Here is a 16241-nt window from a genome sequence, read left to right on the forward strand (position 1 = left end):
GAGAGACAGCAGAGAGCGCATGACTTGGAGTAGGAACTGATAACACTTTGCATGGCGCTTTGATGTGTATTTCCCCTCGTTTTATTTGATTCCTTTTAGCCCTGTCACTCTTTCTTAGGGTGATGTGGTTGATCTTTTTACTTGTTAATATTCTATTCCCAAACAGTCATTGTAATCCAGCACAGTTCTCTCTCATTTGTGATCTTAGGGAACCATTAAATCTTTAATATGAAATATGTGGCACAGAATCTGGCCATTTTGCCTAACCAGTCCAGCCAGTGTTAACAACACACTTGACCTTCTTCCCAATATGTCTGTCCAGCTCCTATTGACACATCTATACTGTTTGCTTCAACCACTTTTCTTCAGTAAGTCCACTTGGAAGATAAGAATCCTTGGAATTAGTATAGCAGCTAATTCATGCCTTTACAAAGCCAAACAAAAAGCATTTTGTATCAATGAACAGCTATCAGTGATTGCTATCTTGTTATGTCTCTACTGTCTTTTGTTTTAATTACACTCAAGTTTAAAAGATTTTGGGGGGGGGGGTGAATTGAAGAAAAATATATATAATTCAAAAAAAATCTTTCTCCTGCTCCCCTTGTACATAAATTGTCCCTTTTTTCTGGCCTGGAGACTAAAAAAATGGATTAGTCACAGAAAAGTATAGCACAGAAACGGGCCTTCTGGCTCATCTAGTCTACACCAAACCATTTTAAACTGCCTAGTCCCATTGACATGCACCTGAACCATATCCCTCCATACCCTCCCCCCATCGTGTACCTATTGAAACTTCTCTTCAACATTAAAATCGATCTCACCTGCACCACTTATGCTGGCCGCTCTTTCCGCACCCTCTCGACCCTCTAAGTGAAGAATTTTCCCCTCATGTTCCCCTTCAACTTTTCACCTTTCACCCTTAACCCATGACCTCAGTTGTAGTCCCATCCAACCTCAATGGAAAAAGCATGCTTGCATTTACCCTATCTATACCCCTCAAAATTCTGTAACCTCTATCAAGCTTCTCCTTAGTCTTCTATGTTCCAAAGATTAAAGTACTAACTTATTCAGTCTTTCTTTATAACTCAGGTCCTTCAGTCCTGGCAACATCCTTGTAAATTTTCTCTGTACACTTTCAACCTTATTTACATCTTTCCTGTAAGAAGGTATAGGAAATTATACACAATACTTCAAATTAGTCCTTATAGTTACTGGAATCATTCCATTTTTATCATTTTAATATTGTTGTTAATCTCGTTCTTTGTCCTCTTTTCTGATAGTTCTTCTAGGTTAGGGATGAGTTGATTCATTCTAACCCTTAGGAATGGAAAATGTCTGTACATGAACTAGATCGTGGATAGTATGGATTGATGTTTCCTAGCCTTGATTAGCAAATTCCATCAATTAAATCTTCATTAGAGCCATGTGCCCCAATGGAGGAGGAAAGAAACAGAATTACTGCTCAAGAGGAAGATCCAAATTAACCACGGCTTGGAAAATATTCTTTGAAAATAACATTTTCCTAAAATAGAACCGGAAGATACAGAAAGTCTCAATCTCAAACAATATTTGTGGAAGAGATGTTGAATTAATATTTACTTTTCTGTTTGGTGGAAGAACCCAAACTGAAAACACTCCTGAAGTTTGCTTTCCGGAGTAACTTGTTGGAACATTGGGAAGCGGATTTACTGTGAAATAACATAGGTCTGTTTCCAAAACGAGAGACTTGCCAAAGACATTCTAAATTCAAAATTCACGCAAAATATAATTGATATTTTCCCGACAGTGGCACAGAAACAAAACCACAAAGCAAGGTAATGAACTTTTACATAGTTTTCTTTTACTTCATCAATTAATTGTAATAGATTTCATATGTTGAAAGTGTACATACTTTTGCCATGCTGATTAGTGATATTCTTTATAATTTGGGGATTTACACAACTACTTAGATCATAGACCATAAGACTTAAGAGCAGAGTTAGGCCATTTGATCATGTCTGATTTATTTTCCCTCACAAGCCTTAACCTTTGATGTCCTTACTAATCAGGAACCTATTAACCTCCTCTATAAATATACCCACTGACTTAGCCCACATAGCCATCTGTGATAATGAATTCCACAGATTCATGGCTAAAGAATTATGGCTAAAGAAATTTCTCCTCATCTCTGTTCTTTTAATCTATGATTGTGCGCACTGATTCTAGCACTATTGGAAACATCCTCTCCAAGTCCACTTTATCTTGGTCTTCCAATATTCAATAGGTTTCAATGACGTCTACCCCCATTTTGCTCAACTCCAGTGAGAACGCTCCAGAGCCATCAAACACTCTTTATAGATTAAACCTTTCATTCCCAGGTTTATTCTCATTAACCTCCTATGGACCCTCTCCAATGCCAGCACATCCTTTCTTAGAAAAGGGACCCAAAACTGCTCACAATACTGCAGTGGTGTCTGATCAATGTCTTACAAAGCCTCAGCATTACATCTTTGCTTTTATATTCTAGTTCTTTTGAGATGAAAGCTAGTTTTGATCAATATGATCAATTTCCTCTTAGTATTGCTAAAAATAACTTTACTCATCTCGGTATTAAAATTAACAAAAATTTTAACGACCTGTATAAATATAACTTTCTTCCATTAATTGAGTATATGCAGCAAGTAATTTCTAAATGGTCCCCTGTGCATTATCATTAATTGACCGTATTAATGCTATTAAAATGATAGTATTACCGGTTTTTATATGTATTCCAAGCAATCCCCTCTTTTGTTCCTAAACTGCTTTTTGATAGAATAGACTCTAACTTTTTTTCTTTTATTTGGAATAATAAAAATCCTAGATTGAGTAAACTTTTATTTCAGAAATTAAAAAAAGTATGGTGGTATGGCTTTGCCAAACTTTAGATTTTACTACTGGGCAATTAACATTCATTATATCGCTTTTTGGATTCATTTTTCAGATATACATGATTGTCCCTTATGTGTGGATTTGGAGAAAAACTCGGTGGAGGTATTCTCTGGCTTCTTTATTGGGAGCTACTCTTTTTAGCTTTCTAAGATTGCTACTCGAAATTTTAATCCCATTATTAAACATACATTAAGAATTTGGTTTCAATTTCGTAGATCCTTTGATTATGATAACTTTGTTCTTTCTAGTAAAATCTATCTTAATTTTTTTAACCCTTCAATTCAGATCTTTTCAATTTGGAAAACCAAAGGAATAGTAACTTTTTTAGATTTGTTTTTGGGTAATTGTCTAATGTCTTTCACTCAGTTAGCGGATAAATATGACCTATCTAATGTACATTTCTTTAGATATTTACAAATTAGGAATTTTCTACATAATTTACTGCCAGATTTTCCTTTGGCTTATTCACCCAGTATTATTGATACTCTTTTTCAGGTCAAACCATTTCAAAAAAGACTGATAGCTATAATTTATAAATGGTTATTGAACGTGTACGTTACCTAATGATAAAATTAAAGCTGCATGGGAACTGGAGTTTCGAAAGTCTCTTTCAGATAATCAATGGGGTAAAATTTTTTGTTTGGTAAATACCTCTTCTATTTGTGCCCGTCACTCCTTGAAACAGTTCAAGGTAGTGTATCGGGCGCAAATGTCAAAGGACAAATTAGCTGATATTTTTTCTAATATTAAACCTATTTGTGATAGATGTAATATTGAGGTGGCTACTTTAACACATATGTTCTGATCTTGCATCGTTAGATAATTTTTGGAAAGAAGTCTTCAATACTTTGTCAAAGGTTCTGAATTTAGATCTACAACCGAATTTACTTACAGCAAATTTTGGGATAATTCCTTTGGAAGCAAGAAATATCCCTGCTTCCGATCAATGGATGATAGCTTTTACAACTTTATTGGCTAGGAGAGGCATTGTGCTTAAATGGAAGGATTCTAATCCACCTACTGTTATTTATTGGCTTACCTCCACTATGTCCTGTTTAAGTTTAGAGAAAATAAGAAGTCGGGCATTTGATACATCCTCTAAATTTGAGGAAACTTGGTGACCTCTTATTCAATATTTTCATATGCTCTGACTTATGGCCCTTCCAGTTACCTTTTTTAAGTTTTGGATTTGATCAGAAAGTTTTTTTGATTTTCACTCTCAGTTTGAGCTGCCCAGTTCTTATTTTTGTTTTTTTTTGTGTTTTGGGGTTTTTTCTTTCTGTTTATGTCAATTATAAAAGTTTCTTTAACTTTTTTTTCTTTTTATGGATAAGAGGAGAATCAATTACCCTTCTCTTTATTATATAATATTAGATTAATACTTTGCCTTAATTTTGATAATTTTTCCTTTTATTCAAACTGTTATTGATATAGATATTTGTGATAATTCTCCTCTGGTTTATTATATATATGTACTTTTTATTTAACTAATAAAAAGATTGATTGATTGATAAAGAAATGAAAGCTAGCAATGCTGCTTTCAACCTGCAAGATAACCTTTAGAGAATCTTATACGAAGTCTCTCAAGTCCCTTTGTACATCTGATTTCTGAACTTGTTCCCCATTTAGAAAACAGTCTATGTTTTTTTTCCTTCCACCAAAGTGCATGACCATATACTTCCCTCCATCTGTCACTTCTTTCCTCATTCTCCTAATCTGTCCAAATCCTTCTGCAGACTCACTGCTTTCTCACACTACCTGCCCCTTCCCCTGTCTTTATATCATATGCAAACTTGGTCACAAAGCCATCAATGCTTTCATCTAGATCGTTAACATACAATGTTAATTGTTACTGATCCCTGTAAAACAAACACAGCCAACCAGAAAAAGTCCCTTTTATTCCCACTCTGTTTTCTGCCAGTCAGCCAATCTTTTGTCCATTTTAGACTCTTTTCTGTAATACCATGAGTTCGTGTTCAGCGCAGAAAAGACACAAGACATATGCGCACCTTGCCAAAGGCCAAGTAAACAACATCCACTGACTCTCCTTTGTCTATCTTGCCTGTTATTTCCTCAAAGAATTCCAAAAGATTTTTCAGACAAGATGTCCCTTAAAGAAACCATGTTGAATTTGGCTTGTTTTATCATGTGCCTCCAAGTACCCCAAAACCTCATTCTCTATAATGTACTCTAACATCTTGCCAACTACTGAAGTCAGGCGAATTAGTCCATAATTTCATGGGTCTTGCCTCCTTCATTTCTTAATGAGTGGAGTGACATATGTGATTTTGCAGTCCTCTGGAACCATTCTAGAATTTACTGATTCTTGAAAGGTCTCAACTAATGCTTCCACCATCTCTTCGGCAATGTCTTCCAATTTTTTTTGACATTATTTTGTAAAATCAATACATGGATCTTGAACAAACCACAACCTAAGTCCTAGATGAAAGTGTATGTATAAAGCAGTTTTGGCTTCATAGAGACATGAAGTGAATTGTAAAGCTACTCCAACCATAAGCATATCAGATTTTTCATCAGAACAGATTACTTTCATTCAATTTCACATTGCATTATGAAAATAAAATCCCAGACACTTTTCTTAAATTTGTGGTTTCAAAGTACTGATTAGATTACTTTACTGATATTTTATCAGAAATGTTTCAGCCTGATATTGTCTGATATCGAACAACTGGCATGCAGCATTTAACACTTTTAAGCTTATTCCCAGCTCAGTCAGCCCGTGTTCATAGACTTTGTTCATGCCAGTCAAACTGCTTTCAAATGATATCCACAATACAGTAGTGTCAGCGATTGAGTTCAATTTCTGCTGCTGTCTATGAGGAGTTTGCATGTTCTCCCTATGACTGCATGGTTTTCCTCCAGCATTCCAAAGACTTACGAGTTCGGTTTAGTAAGCTGTCGGCATGGTATGTTGGCACCAGAAGCATGTTGACACTTGTGGGCTATCCACGGCCCACCTGGAGACTGTGTTGATCACTGACCCAAACAATGCACTTCACTGTAGGCTTCGATGTATGTGTGAAAAATAAAGATACCTTTATAATCCTCAAAAATATTTTTTTTGGAATTCTTGTCACCAATCATAATTTTGCCACAAGGTTTTACTGTGCTGATTTTGTTCTTTACCATAAATAAATAACGCGGATGAATGAGTTTGCAGATAATAGTAAACAGTGTGAATGATTCCAGTTAATTTCTCAGGAAGTTACAAGGAACCAATGCGTGTGAAAACAATTACGATGCATGGAGGTATATGACACATGGAAGAGCATTCATTTTGGATCTGGCAATGATCTGGAATCTGGAATCATATTAGTAAGAGAACCTGATTCTCATTCTGATTATGAGCTCTGAAGGGACAAAGGTGTTCAGGATCTTAATGTGCAAGGAAACAAAATCAACAAAAGCACAATGGAAATTTTGTTGTCTCAGAGTTCAAATTTAAAAGTTAGAAAGGAATTATTTATCGTACAGAGGTTTCTTACATTACTACCATCACAGAAGAGGTACAGGTGCTTGAAGACCACCCACTCAATGTTTTAGGAATAGCTTCTTCCTCTCTGTCAGATTTCTGAAAGGTTCATTATCCCATAAACACTACCTCGCTATTCCTCTTTCACATTATTTATTTATTGTAATTTATTGTAATTTTTATGTCTTGTATTGTACTGCTGCCAGAAATGTGCTGCTTTCCACAGATGTGGCCTGACTGCTGAATGTTTTCAGCATTTTCTGTCTATATTTTAGATTTCCATCAGCTCAGTCTTTTATTCAGCTTTCACCATCTGATATCAATTAGTCCTAAAATGAGCATTTCTAGTGCATGGAAACAGCCCACCAACCCCACTGGGTGCCCATCTATATTAATTCCATCTTCCAGCTTTTCTATGACCAAGCGATAAAAGTGTTCACCTAAACACCTCTTAAATACTGTCAGCAATTCTGCTTCCACCCCTCCCGGGCAGTGTACTCCAGGTATTCAATACACTGGTGATAAAGGTCTCCCCTCAGATCCTTTCTAAATCTCTTACCCCTTCATTTAAATCTATATCCTCTAACTTTGTCTACCACTGACTATGGCAGAAGTTTCCTGCGGCCCACCCTATCCCTAACCCTCATAAGTTTGCATCCCACAATAGATCTCATTTAAAGCTCCTGCACGTAGGAATACAGATGTAGCCTCTGCAGCCTTTCCTCGGAACGGAACTGCTCCATCCAGGCAACATCCTGGTGAATCTCCCCTGCACCTTTCCTGTGCTATCACATCCTTCCTATGGTGTGCAAACCGGAGCTCTGCACAGCTGTGGTCGGACCATTGTTTTATAAAGTCTATCCTTGGTTTCTTCTTCCTGTTGTCCTGGATTAAGTTTTCCCTATACCACTGACATTTTTATATTTTTCCAACGCCAAAGATACTCACATATTTCCAGCTTTTCTTTACAATTAGTAATGTGGAACCAGGGTTCAGTCTTGTCTTCTCCCCGTGATACATCCAACGATTAAACGCAGCTTTTATTGTATTATTGGGCCAGTTAAAATCATTTGGTGGCATTTGATAGTGATTATAATTGGTGAGCAGGATTAAGGAAAACTCCAAGGCATTCTACAAGTATGTGAAGAGTAAGAGGATAAGCCGCGTGAGAATAGGACCAATCAGGTGTGACAGTGGAAATGTGTGCATGGAGTCGGAGGAGGTAGCAGAGGTGCTTAATGAATACTTTGCTTCAGTATTCAGCAAGGAAAAGGACCTTGGCAATTGTGGTGATGACTTACAGCAGACTGAAAAGTTTGAGCATATAGACATTAAGAAAGAGAATGTACTGGAGCTTTTGAAAAGCATTAAGTTAGATAAGTTACCAGGACCAGGTGAGATATACCCCAGGGAAGCAAGGGAGGAGATTGCTGAGCCTCTGGCAATGATCTTTGCATCATCAATAGTGATGGGAGAAGTGCCAGAGGATTGGAAGGTTGCAAATATTGTTCCCTTGTTCAAAAAAGGGAGTAGAAATAACCCTGGAAATTATAGACCAGTGAGTCTGACTTCAATGGTGGGCCAGTTGTTGGAGAAGATCCTGGGAGGCAGGATTTATGAGCATTTGGAGAGACATAATCTGATTAGGGATAGTCAGCATGGCTTTGCCAGCCTTACAAGCCTGATTGAATTATTTGACACATTGATGAAGGTAGAGCAGTGGATGTAGTGTATATGGATTTCAGTAAGGTATGTGATAAGGTTTCCCATGCAAGGCTCCTTCAGAAAGTAAGGAAGCATGGGATCCAAGGAGACCATGCTTTGTGGATCCAGAACTGGCTTGCTCCCAGAAGGCAAAGGGTGGTTGTAGGTGGTTCGTATTCTGCACGGAGGTCAGTGACCAGTGGTGTTCTGCAAGGATCTGCTCTGGGACCTCTGCTCTGCTCTTTGTGATTTTTATAAATGACCTGGATGAAGAAGTAGAAGAGTGGGTTAGTAAGTTAGCCAATGACACAGAAGTTGGGGATGTTGTAGATAGTCTGGAGGGTTACCTCTGTTACAGTGGGACATCGATAGGATACAGAAGTGGCAGGTAGAGATCAACCCAGATAAATGTGAAGTGCAAACACGAGGAAATCTGCAGATGCTGGAAATTCAAACAACACACACAAAATGCTGGTGGAACACAGCAGGCCAGGCAGCATCTATAAGGAGAAGCACTGTCAACGTTTTAGGTTGAGACCCTTCGTCAGGACACAGTGTGAAGTGGTTCAATTTGGTAGGTCATATTTGAAGACAGAACATAGCATTAAAGGTAAGACTCACGGCAGCGTGAAGAATCAGAGAGATATTGGATCCTGTGTCCACAGGACACTCAGAACTGCTGCGCAGGTTGACAGTGTTGTTAAGAAAGCGTATGGTGTGTTGGCATTCATCAGTTGTGGGATTGAGTTCAAGAACTGAGAGATAATGTTGCAGCTGTACAGGACCCTGGCCAGACCCCACTCAGAGTACTGTGGTCAGTTCTGCTCACTACAGGAAGGATGTGGATACTATAGAGAGAGTGCAGAGGAGATTTACAAGGATGTTGCCTGAATTGGGGAGTATGCCTTATGAAAATAGATTGAGTGAACTTAGTCTTTTCTTCTTGGAGCAACATTGGATGAGAAGTGACCTGATAGAGGTGTATAAGATGATGAGAGGCATTGAATATGTGGATAGCTGGGGGCTTTTTCCCAGGGCTGTTAGGTACATGGAGCTTAGAAAAATAAGAGTGCTATGCTTTAATTCTAGGCAGTTTCTAGAGTAGGTTACAATGGTCGGCACATTGTGGGCCGAAGGGCCTGAAACGTGCTGTAGATTTCTATGTTCTATAAAGGGGTTGATTTCATTTTCTAAATGTATTATTTTCCAAAACTATTTTGTTTAAAAAGTCCTAATATGTATTAATGCTTTCAATTTTTATGCATAGTGTGAGCACGTCGGTTTAGATTAATAATACACCAGAGAGCTATGATTTATTGATTGCATTTCCCATTCTGGGAGCTGAGAGAGCGTGTACATGACATGGCCGCAATGAACCGAGTTCCTCAGAACAAGGACTGGAGTATCTATCCCCTAATGTCCACTTTCATGTAACATCACTGGGAACCTAGCAACAGGAACGCGGTAGCGCACAGCAACAGTGTGCCCGGATGTTTTACAATTGAGATGTCGATACGGGTGGAGGGGAGCACCCACAAGTAGTGTAGAGTTAGAAAAGATAGAGAACAATCCCGTTCTGTCATCCGTTAATGACATTTTGGCGCCTGGAAAGTTTACTTGGGAAAAGTTGCGGGTCGGGTTAAGAAAGGTGCAGCGGAGTCCGTGCGACGTGGAGATGCAGCTTTCTGTGACGGAACAGAGACGTTCCTTCGGAGATCTTCACGTATGATTATGTTGACGGCATTACTCAGGGACCAAGAGAAGTTTTGAAGGGGAAAAAAAGTTTTCTTCGCCTACAGCCACCAAAATTATGGAAGATCACGAGGTACGATCCCGAACCACCAGAAGTATTTCGCTGCAGATATTTCCTTTGCTTACCAAATTTAATCTTTTAATGAGTGGAATAAAACTTTGCACGCGCTTATTTTAATGGGAGTTGTTGAAGTAGCCAACCTGAAATATTAGCGTGCATGGTATACGTACTTAGCTTTTCACGGCTTATATTGTAATTTGGTTTAATTACAAAGTTTAAGAAAGCAAAATGCGACTACCTTTGTTCTTTTTGTTAATTGTAAAATACGCTCAAAGCCTTAAATCGCGATTTGTTGTCACATTTGTAAGTAACTATTTCTATATTCTAACCTAAAATTGGGGACGTGGTTAAAAAAAAATCCAGTTATCTATACTCCTAATATTTAAAAAAAAACACATTAGCCGAAAGTACGCTGCAGGCTTGGCTGCATCTAAGCGGACTCTCCACTGAACGTGTAATTATAAATTTGAGTTGCTTGTTTTCAATGGAAATCGATGGCCAGTCAGGGCAGGCAGTGAATGGAGGTTGAAAACGTCTCAACTCCCATCTCCTAAACCCTTGACCCTGCATTTCTTGCACTTGCAGGCATTTCCTTCCAATACCTTGATGCAGTTAGAAACACTCTTACCTTGCACTTCTGGCTGTGGGAAAACTGCACTGGTACTGCATCCCATCTGTCCACTCCTATCACCCTTCACAATTAGCAATTACATCCTCATAAGCTTGGTATCCACCGACAAACTTCTTCCTTCAAAGAAAATCTGGCGCAGAAGAGAGACTGCCATTAAAACTGAGGGCAAAGAGGAGGATGTTGGAAAGACAGGAATCTACTTAATAATAATAATAATTTAATAATTGTTGACTGTTCCCTTTGTTTTAAACTTGATATTCTTAACAATTTTATTTCCAATAAATTTTGTTTAATTTGGCTTTAATTCTGAAAATGTAATTGCATGGATTATTACAGAATCAATCATCATGGAAGCAGGTCGTTTGGCTTATCTTCATGTTGTTGTGTTAGCAGGAACAAAACCTTGTTACCTTTACCCATTGAAACCAAATAACTTGCATGTCGGTGATTTCCTGTTCATCCAGCCTTTATAAATTACAAGTCAGTAGAAAACTGTGTATTTTATGAACACCTGTACAGAGAATGACAGAAATCCTTATTGAGTTAGAAATATTTAAATGAACAATCACTTAACCATATGGTAAATTATTCTGTTACATGACTGATTTTACTGAGACAATTTTGGAGTGCAATTTGCAAATGGTACAAATTACAGACAGTTTTGAAAACCAATATATCTGGAGCAAAGGTTATTGACTGAAACTACCGAACACAGATTAGGTACTCCAGATGTCAAAATAAGGAAAAAGTAAATGACATTAACGTTTCTATTGTCAAAAGCAGAACATACAAGTATAACTTGCCAAATGTTTGGGCCCACACCACAGATTTGGAGCATGTTATCACATGAATGACATGTATTTGTGAAGGTGGCAAATGTCATTCTCTGATTGAAAAGCAAATACTGGAAATTTGAATTTGATACTCCACATCAACAACATCTGTGAAAGGAGAAACTGTAGATGTTTCAGGTCAATGAATGCTTCGTAAGAATAGTCTCGAGCAAAACAGACAATTGTAATGAAGGGTTCATTGAACCAAAATGTTCATCTCTCCACAGAAGCCTCTGACCTGTTGAATATTTCCAGAATTTATGCTTTTAATGTGATATTTCTGTTGGTTTTGATTGTTAACATTGTCTTTGACCAACAAAAATACGTTGACCAACAAAATCAGATTAGCACTTGGAGAATACCTCAAGAACTTCATCCTGTTCTTTGTTTGGATGAAACATGACTGTAGCTTTCACCAGAAGCCCCTCAAACCAGTTTATTGTTACAGCTAGCAGTCTCTCACCTCCCCAGAAACTACAGTATTGGTTCTTCTCAATTTTGGATGAATTGTATTTGGAACCTATCAAAATCATGTTACCTTTGTTGTGCTTACTGTGTGTCATGACATCATCACTCAGACATAATGATAATGGTAATGGAGTGCAGGGAATGCAGCGCTCAAAGTTCAATGAGTCCAATCTGGTGTGGATGGTGTCAGTATAAATTGATTTGCAGACCAGAATTGAACTTGGAATTGATTTGTTCTTAATTTATGTAATAGTGTTAGTGGGGAAAATATTGGGGAGGGTAAACAAAATAATTTTGCAGTGTAAGTGGTATTGCTATATTGTGCATGTTTGGTGATGTTGGTTAGAAGCATGTGTGAAGTTAATCTATGTGCCGTATTTCTTAAATATCGGTTGTTTGCCAGTGTTCTTTCCATGTTTAATGGCAGCTTTGCCATTTAAAGCCACCTTGCATGTTTGAAGAGGAGGTGTGCTTCAACTCCAGTTAGTTGAAGTAGTCGGTAGAACATGATTTCCTGATATTCCTTTGAAAGTTCAGGAGTTGTGCTTACTTACTTATTGCCCTTTACGCCATTGTGGCTTAGGGCAGCATTGAAGGTCCTCCATCTCTGGCAGTGTTCAGGGCTTCCTTCATCGTGTTAGTAGCTTGCTCTCAGTTTTCACTGTTGACAGTCATGCAAGTCCTGGGTGGAGACTCTGGATGTAGAACTATTCTTCATTGCTGTTTCCATAGCAGCTTTGTTTTACCAGTCAGTGTTGTTTGCCCTGAACTGAAACCCCAAGCCTGGAGAACCGGTGGACCACTCTTAGTCTGGCCTCTCTAGCCTTTGACTTGTTTGGCATGGGTGATCCTACTAAGAGCCAAAGCAGAAAGCCCTGACTCCAGCCACAAGAGTTGAGGATGTTGCTTTAATTACAGTAGGGGTCAATAGAGAAATAACTCACCCAGCTTCAGTAGATAGGTCATTGTGTGAATTATAGAACCCAGGACCTTTTGTCTATCTGTGCCGTTTTGATGATCCTTGATCTGCACATCCTCAGAAACATTCAGTATTGACACTGGACAATCCCTCCTTAAAAGGAAAGCCAAAGTAAGCCAATAGTCATCAATCGACTGGCTTCATTAGCAAACTTAGAAGCAATCTGTTTGGAATGACAGGAACATTGGTGTTAGCTCTGCTTGTTCTTTTTTCTCATTGAAAGCTTGGCAACATGTTGCTGCCTTGAGCCGCCACTCAAATATTCACCAACTCTTGCTAAGTAAGTGCCTTCTTCCATTCAGAAAGAGAAGTTAGCTCCAGACACAGATGGTCACCTGATCTTACTCTTGCAGGTACCTTATCAAAACTCAACCACCAAGACAGATTAGAGTGTTAATTAGAGGGATTTGCATTTGGAGAGTCGCGAGTATGTAAATACAAAAGGAGAAGGTATCCAGGAACTAGATTGCTGAAGAACTCTTGCCTGATAAGGACTGCGTTTATAGAAAACTTGTTTGAGATGGGTTTGGACCACAAAAAGCTCAGCTTATTTTGTGTAGATTCACTTACAGGCTTTCTGGTGCCAGCATCCAGTGTCGTGTTTTCATGGTATGAAACAGGTAAAGTCACTTTATGAACAGTCCTGGCCATCAGCATTGCTTCTGAATTTCAAAGCAGGATTTGGAGCTTGGATAGGGCCTTCCTCATTCTCCGTGTGCAAATCTGTATTTTGTACATTAACTATACATTGACAGTGGAAAGTCTTTATGTTTTGAATCTTCATGCGTAGTTTGCAATGAAATAGGAAGTTGGCTTTTGCTTCACTGCATTTCATGTCATCAGCAGGCACTGGAGCTGGGAAAATAGATATTAGGGCCACAGGTATTTTCCGAAGAGCCACAGCCAATTGAAGAGCCTTGAGCTGTAGGAGATAATAAATGGTATTTTTTTAAAAACCAAAGGATACGGGGAAAGAAAAATCAACAGATGATCCATCAACTGCAGCAATTTAAAGGAAGACTTGTTTTTGGGAGATTTTATGATGCTGCCTTGTTTAAAAGTCCTTGCTGTTCCAAATATGGATTGATCATGTCTCTCCGAATCCACCCCCCACCCCCGCCATGAATAACTTTCCCATTACTGATGTTAGGTTCACCAACCTGTAATACCTTGGCTTGATCTTGCATCTTAACAAAGATAAATATCTCCCTGCCACAGCTCCTGCTTCCCATGATGTCCTAGGGTACTGTTGTTTAGGTACCAAGGATTTATCCATTTTTGTGCCAACACGCTGTATTTGTAACATTGATCTGTTTCACTATCCTCTTCTCTGAATTTCCTTGCTTCCATGAGCTACTCTGTGGTAAATACAGACAAATTCATGACTTTCTAACAGATTTCTAAGAAGATTTCATGTTTGATGAATCTCAAACCTTACTTCTGTAGACATGGAAAGTAACCAGCTCCCATCTCATATCAGAATGGAGATAAACTAAATACCATTTAAGATATTGTCCATCACCTGTGGTTCCACACACAAATGACCATAGTGACCATGCCAGTCCTTAAGGGACCTCTTCTCTCTCTAGTTACCCTTGAAAATCACTTTGATTAGAACCTACCACTCAGTTGCCAATTAACTGCATTGTCAATTTGGTTTTGTTCTGTAGTTCAAGTTCATAAAGATTATGTGTAGTCATTCAGTCAGCATCTTCTGATGATCACTATAACCAATAACCAAGGCCAAAACTAGAGAAATTCATTTTTCTGCATCTGAGTGTGAAAGCAAGTAGAAAAAGATCTTCCTGCTCGGAAACTACTCATCTTCAGTCAACATTAGATTATTTCATTTCAATCATGGAGGTGGGCATCTCTAAGATATTCCCTTTGTTTATCTTCTGGCAAATCCCAGTTTTATTTTAAACAGAAGTTTATATTGAAAACAGTTTTATTATTATGGACTGGATTGTCCACAGGTTACTGAAAAATCAAAATATGCAGGGGCAACTATCATAAGATAGCTCTGTGTCTTCACCTTTAGTCGTTTATGTATATGCATTTAGAACTACAGAAAACTAAAAAAGTAGCTGATCTTTTATATTCTAAAACTTTTACTAACTCTAAAGTAGAGTCTTATTAGGGTAGATATACTTGAAAAATTTTGAGAAACAAATAATACTCTGTTATTGACTTTAGTCACAGGAATATCCAATACTTCCCAGTAGTTATACCAGAGGGTTGCCTGGTTTGCCACCACTACCTCCTGATCGCTGTTGTGAAGCATCAGAATTATATAAGGTAAAATAATTTTATGTAGTGAGAAAGAAAGGATTATCATGGGGAAAGGTAGTTAAGTTAGTTTTTCACTGATTACAAAGGTTTCAAGAAATAGTGTTAAAGCCTAACTTCCAAATATGAATGTAAAAGTGAACGTTTGAAAACTATGTCCAAATGCTACAACTAGTTCACACTTAGTGAGCCTAGTAACGTTTTCTGGATCTCTAATTACTGATTACTCTCTGCTTTCTTCTCTACCACAGTTCTGAATTTTCTGGTTACAGGCACAGTATCTTGGAAGAAAATTTACCTTTAATGCTGGGTATTCCAATAATAATGTATGTTCTCATTTTCTTTTAATTAAAAGGAGGCATTCAAACTATGGTTAATATACTGAAATGATATCTTCCAGAGTGTGAAAATAAAAGAATTACTCATAGAAAGGTACCGTGCTTCATAGTGAAAAGATAATTGAAAATCACAACAAAAAGCAGAAAATTTGGATTCGGAAATAGTATTTCATAGTCAGGCAAAAAGCAATGATAAAAGAGATATTTTACCAGGAGGCGGTATGACTAGTAGATATACTATTCTGTTTGAGCTACATGAAAGGATGCATTAAAGTAGGATGCCATTACATGCATTTGTTTACTCTTATATCGTGTAATGAATGCCTCAGTTCAGACTTACTGTCCTTTGAAGAAGGAACATGTACATGGGGTAAAAGGGAACAGTTGGATATACTATGGTTGTATTTTCAGAAGGGGTGGAATAATATGTTGCATCAAAGATTATTGTGGAGAATAAAAGCTCAACTAAGAGAAGGTAATAAATTGGACAGAAGATTGTTTGCCACACAGGAAAAATGTACTAGGTGTAAATAGGTATTTTTCCAACTGGCAAGTTGTAATTGCTGATGTGCAGCAGGAGTTCAGACTGGGGCCTCAACTTTAGGTAAATGTCTTGATTGAAGGTATCAAAGATAATGTTGATTAATTGAATTGAATTGACTTTATTTCTTTAATCCTTCACATACAAGAGCAGTAAAAATCTTTACGTTATGTCTCGTTCAAATGTGCAATGTGCAATGCGCAAATTATAGCAATTTATAATAAATATGTACAACAGGATAGTCA

General features: G+C 37.8%; 1 protein-coding gene across 1 annotated transcript in view; it reads left to right on the forward strand.

Annotated features, from left to right (window-relative positions):
- Window positions 1–9716: 9716 nt before the first annotated feature.
- dnah3 (dynein axonemal heavy chain 3) overlaps window positions 9717–16241 on the forward strand; it is a 156707-nt gene continuing 150182 nt past the window's right edge. Inside the window, exon 1 of the mRNA XM_059979325.1 lies at window positions 9717–9929. Coding sequence (XP_059835308.1) covers window positions 9915–9929 — 15 coding nt within the window. The 5' untranslated portion in view covers window positions 9717–9914. The remainder of the gene's footprint in view (window positions 9930–16241) is intronic.

The sequence above is a fragment of the Hypanus sabinus genome, chromosome 9 (genome assembly GCF_030144855.1).
Source record: "Hypanus sabinus isolate sHypSab1 chromosome 9, sHypSab1.hap1, whole genome shotgun sequence".
Taxonomy (NCBI): domain Eukaryota; kingdom Metazoa; phylum Chordata; class Chondrichthyes; order Myliobatiformes; family Dasyatidae; genus Hypanus; species Hypanus sabinus.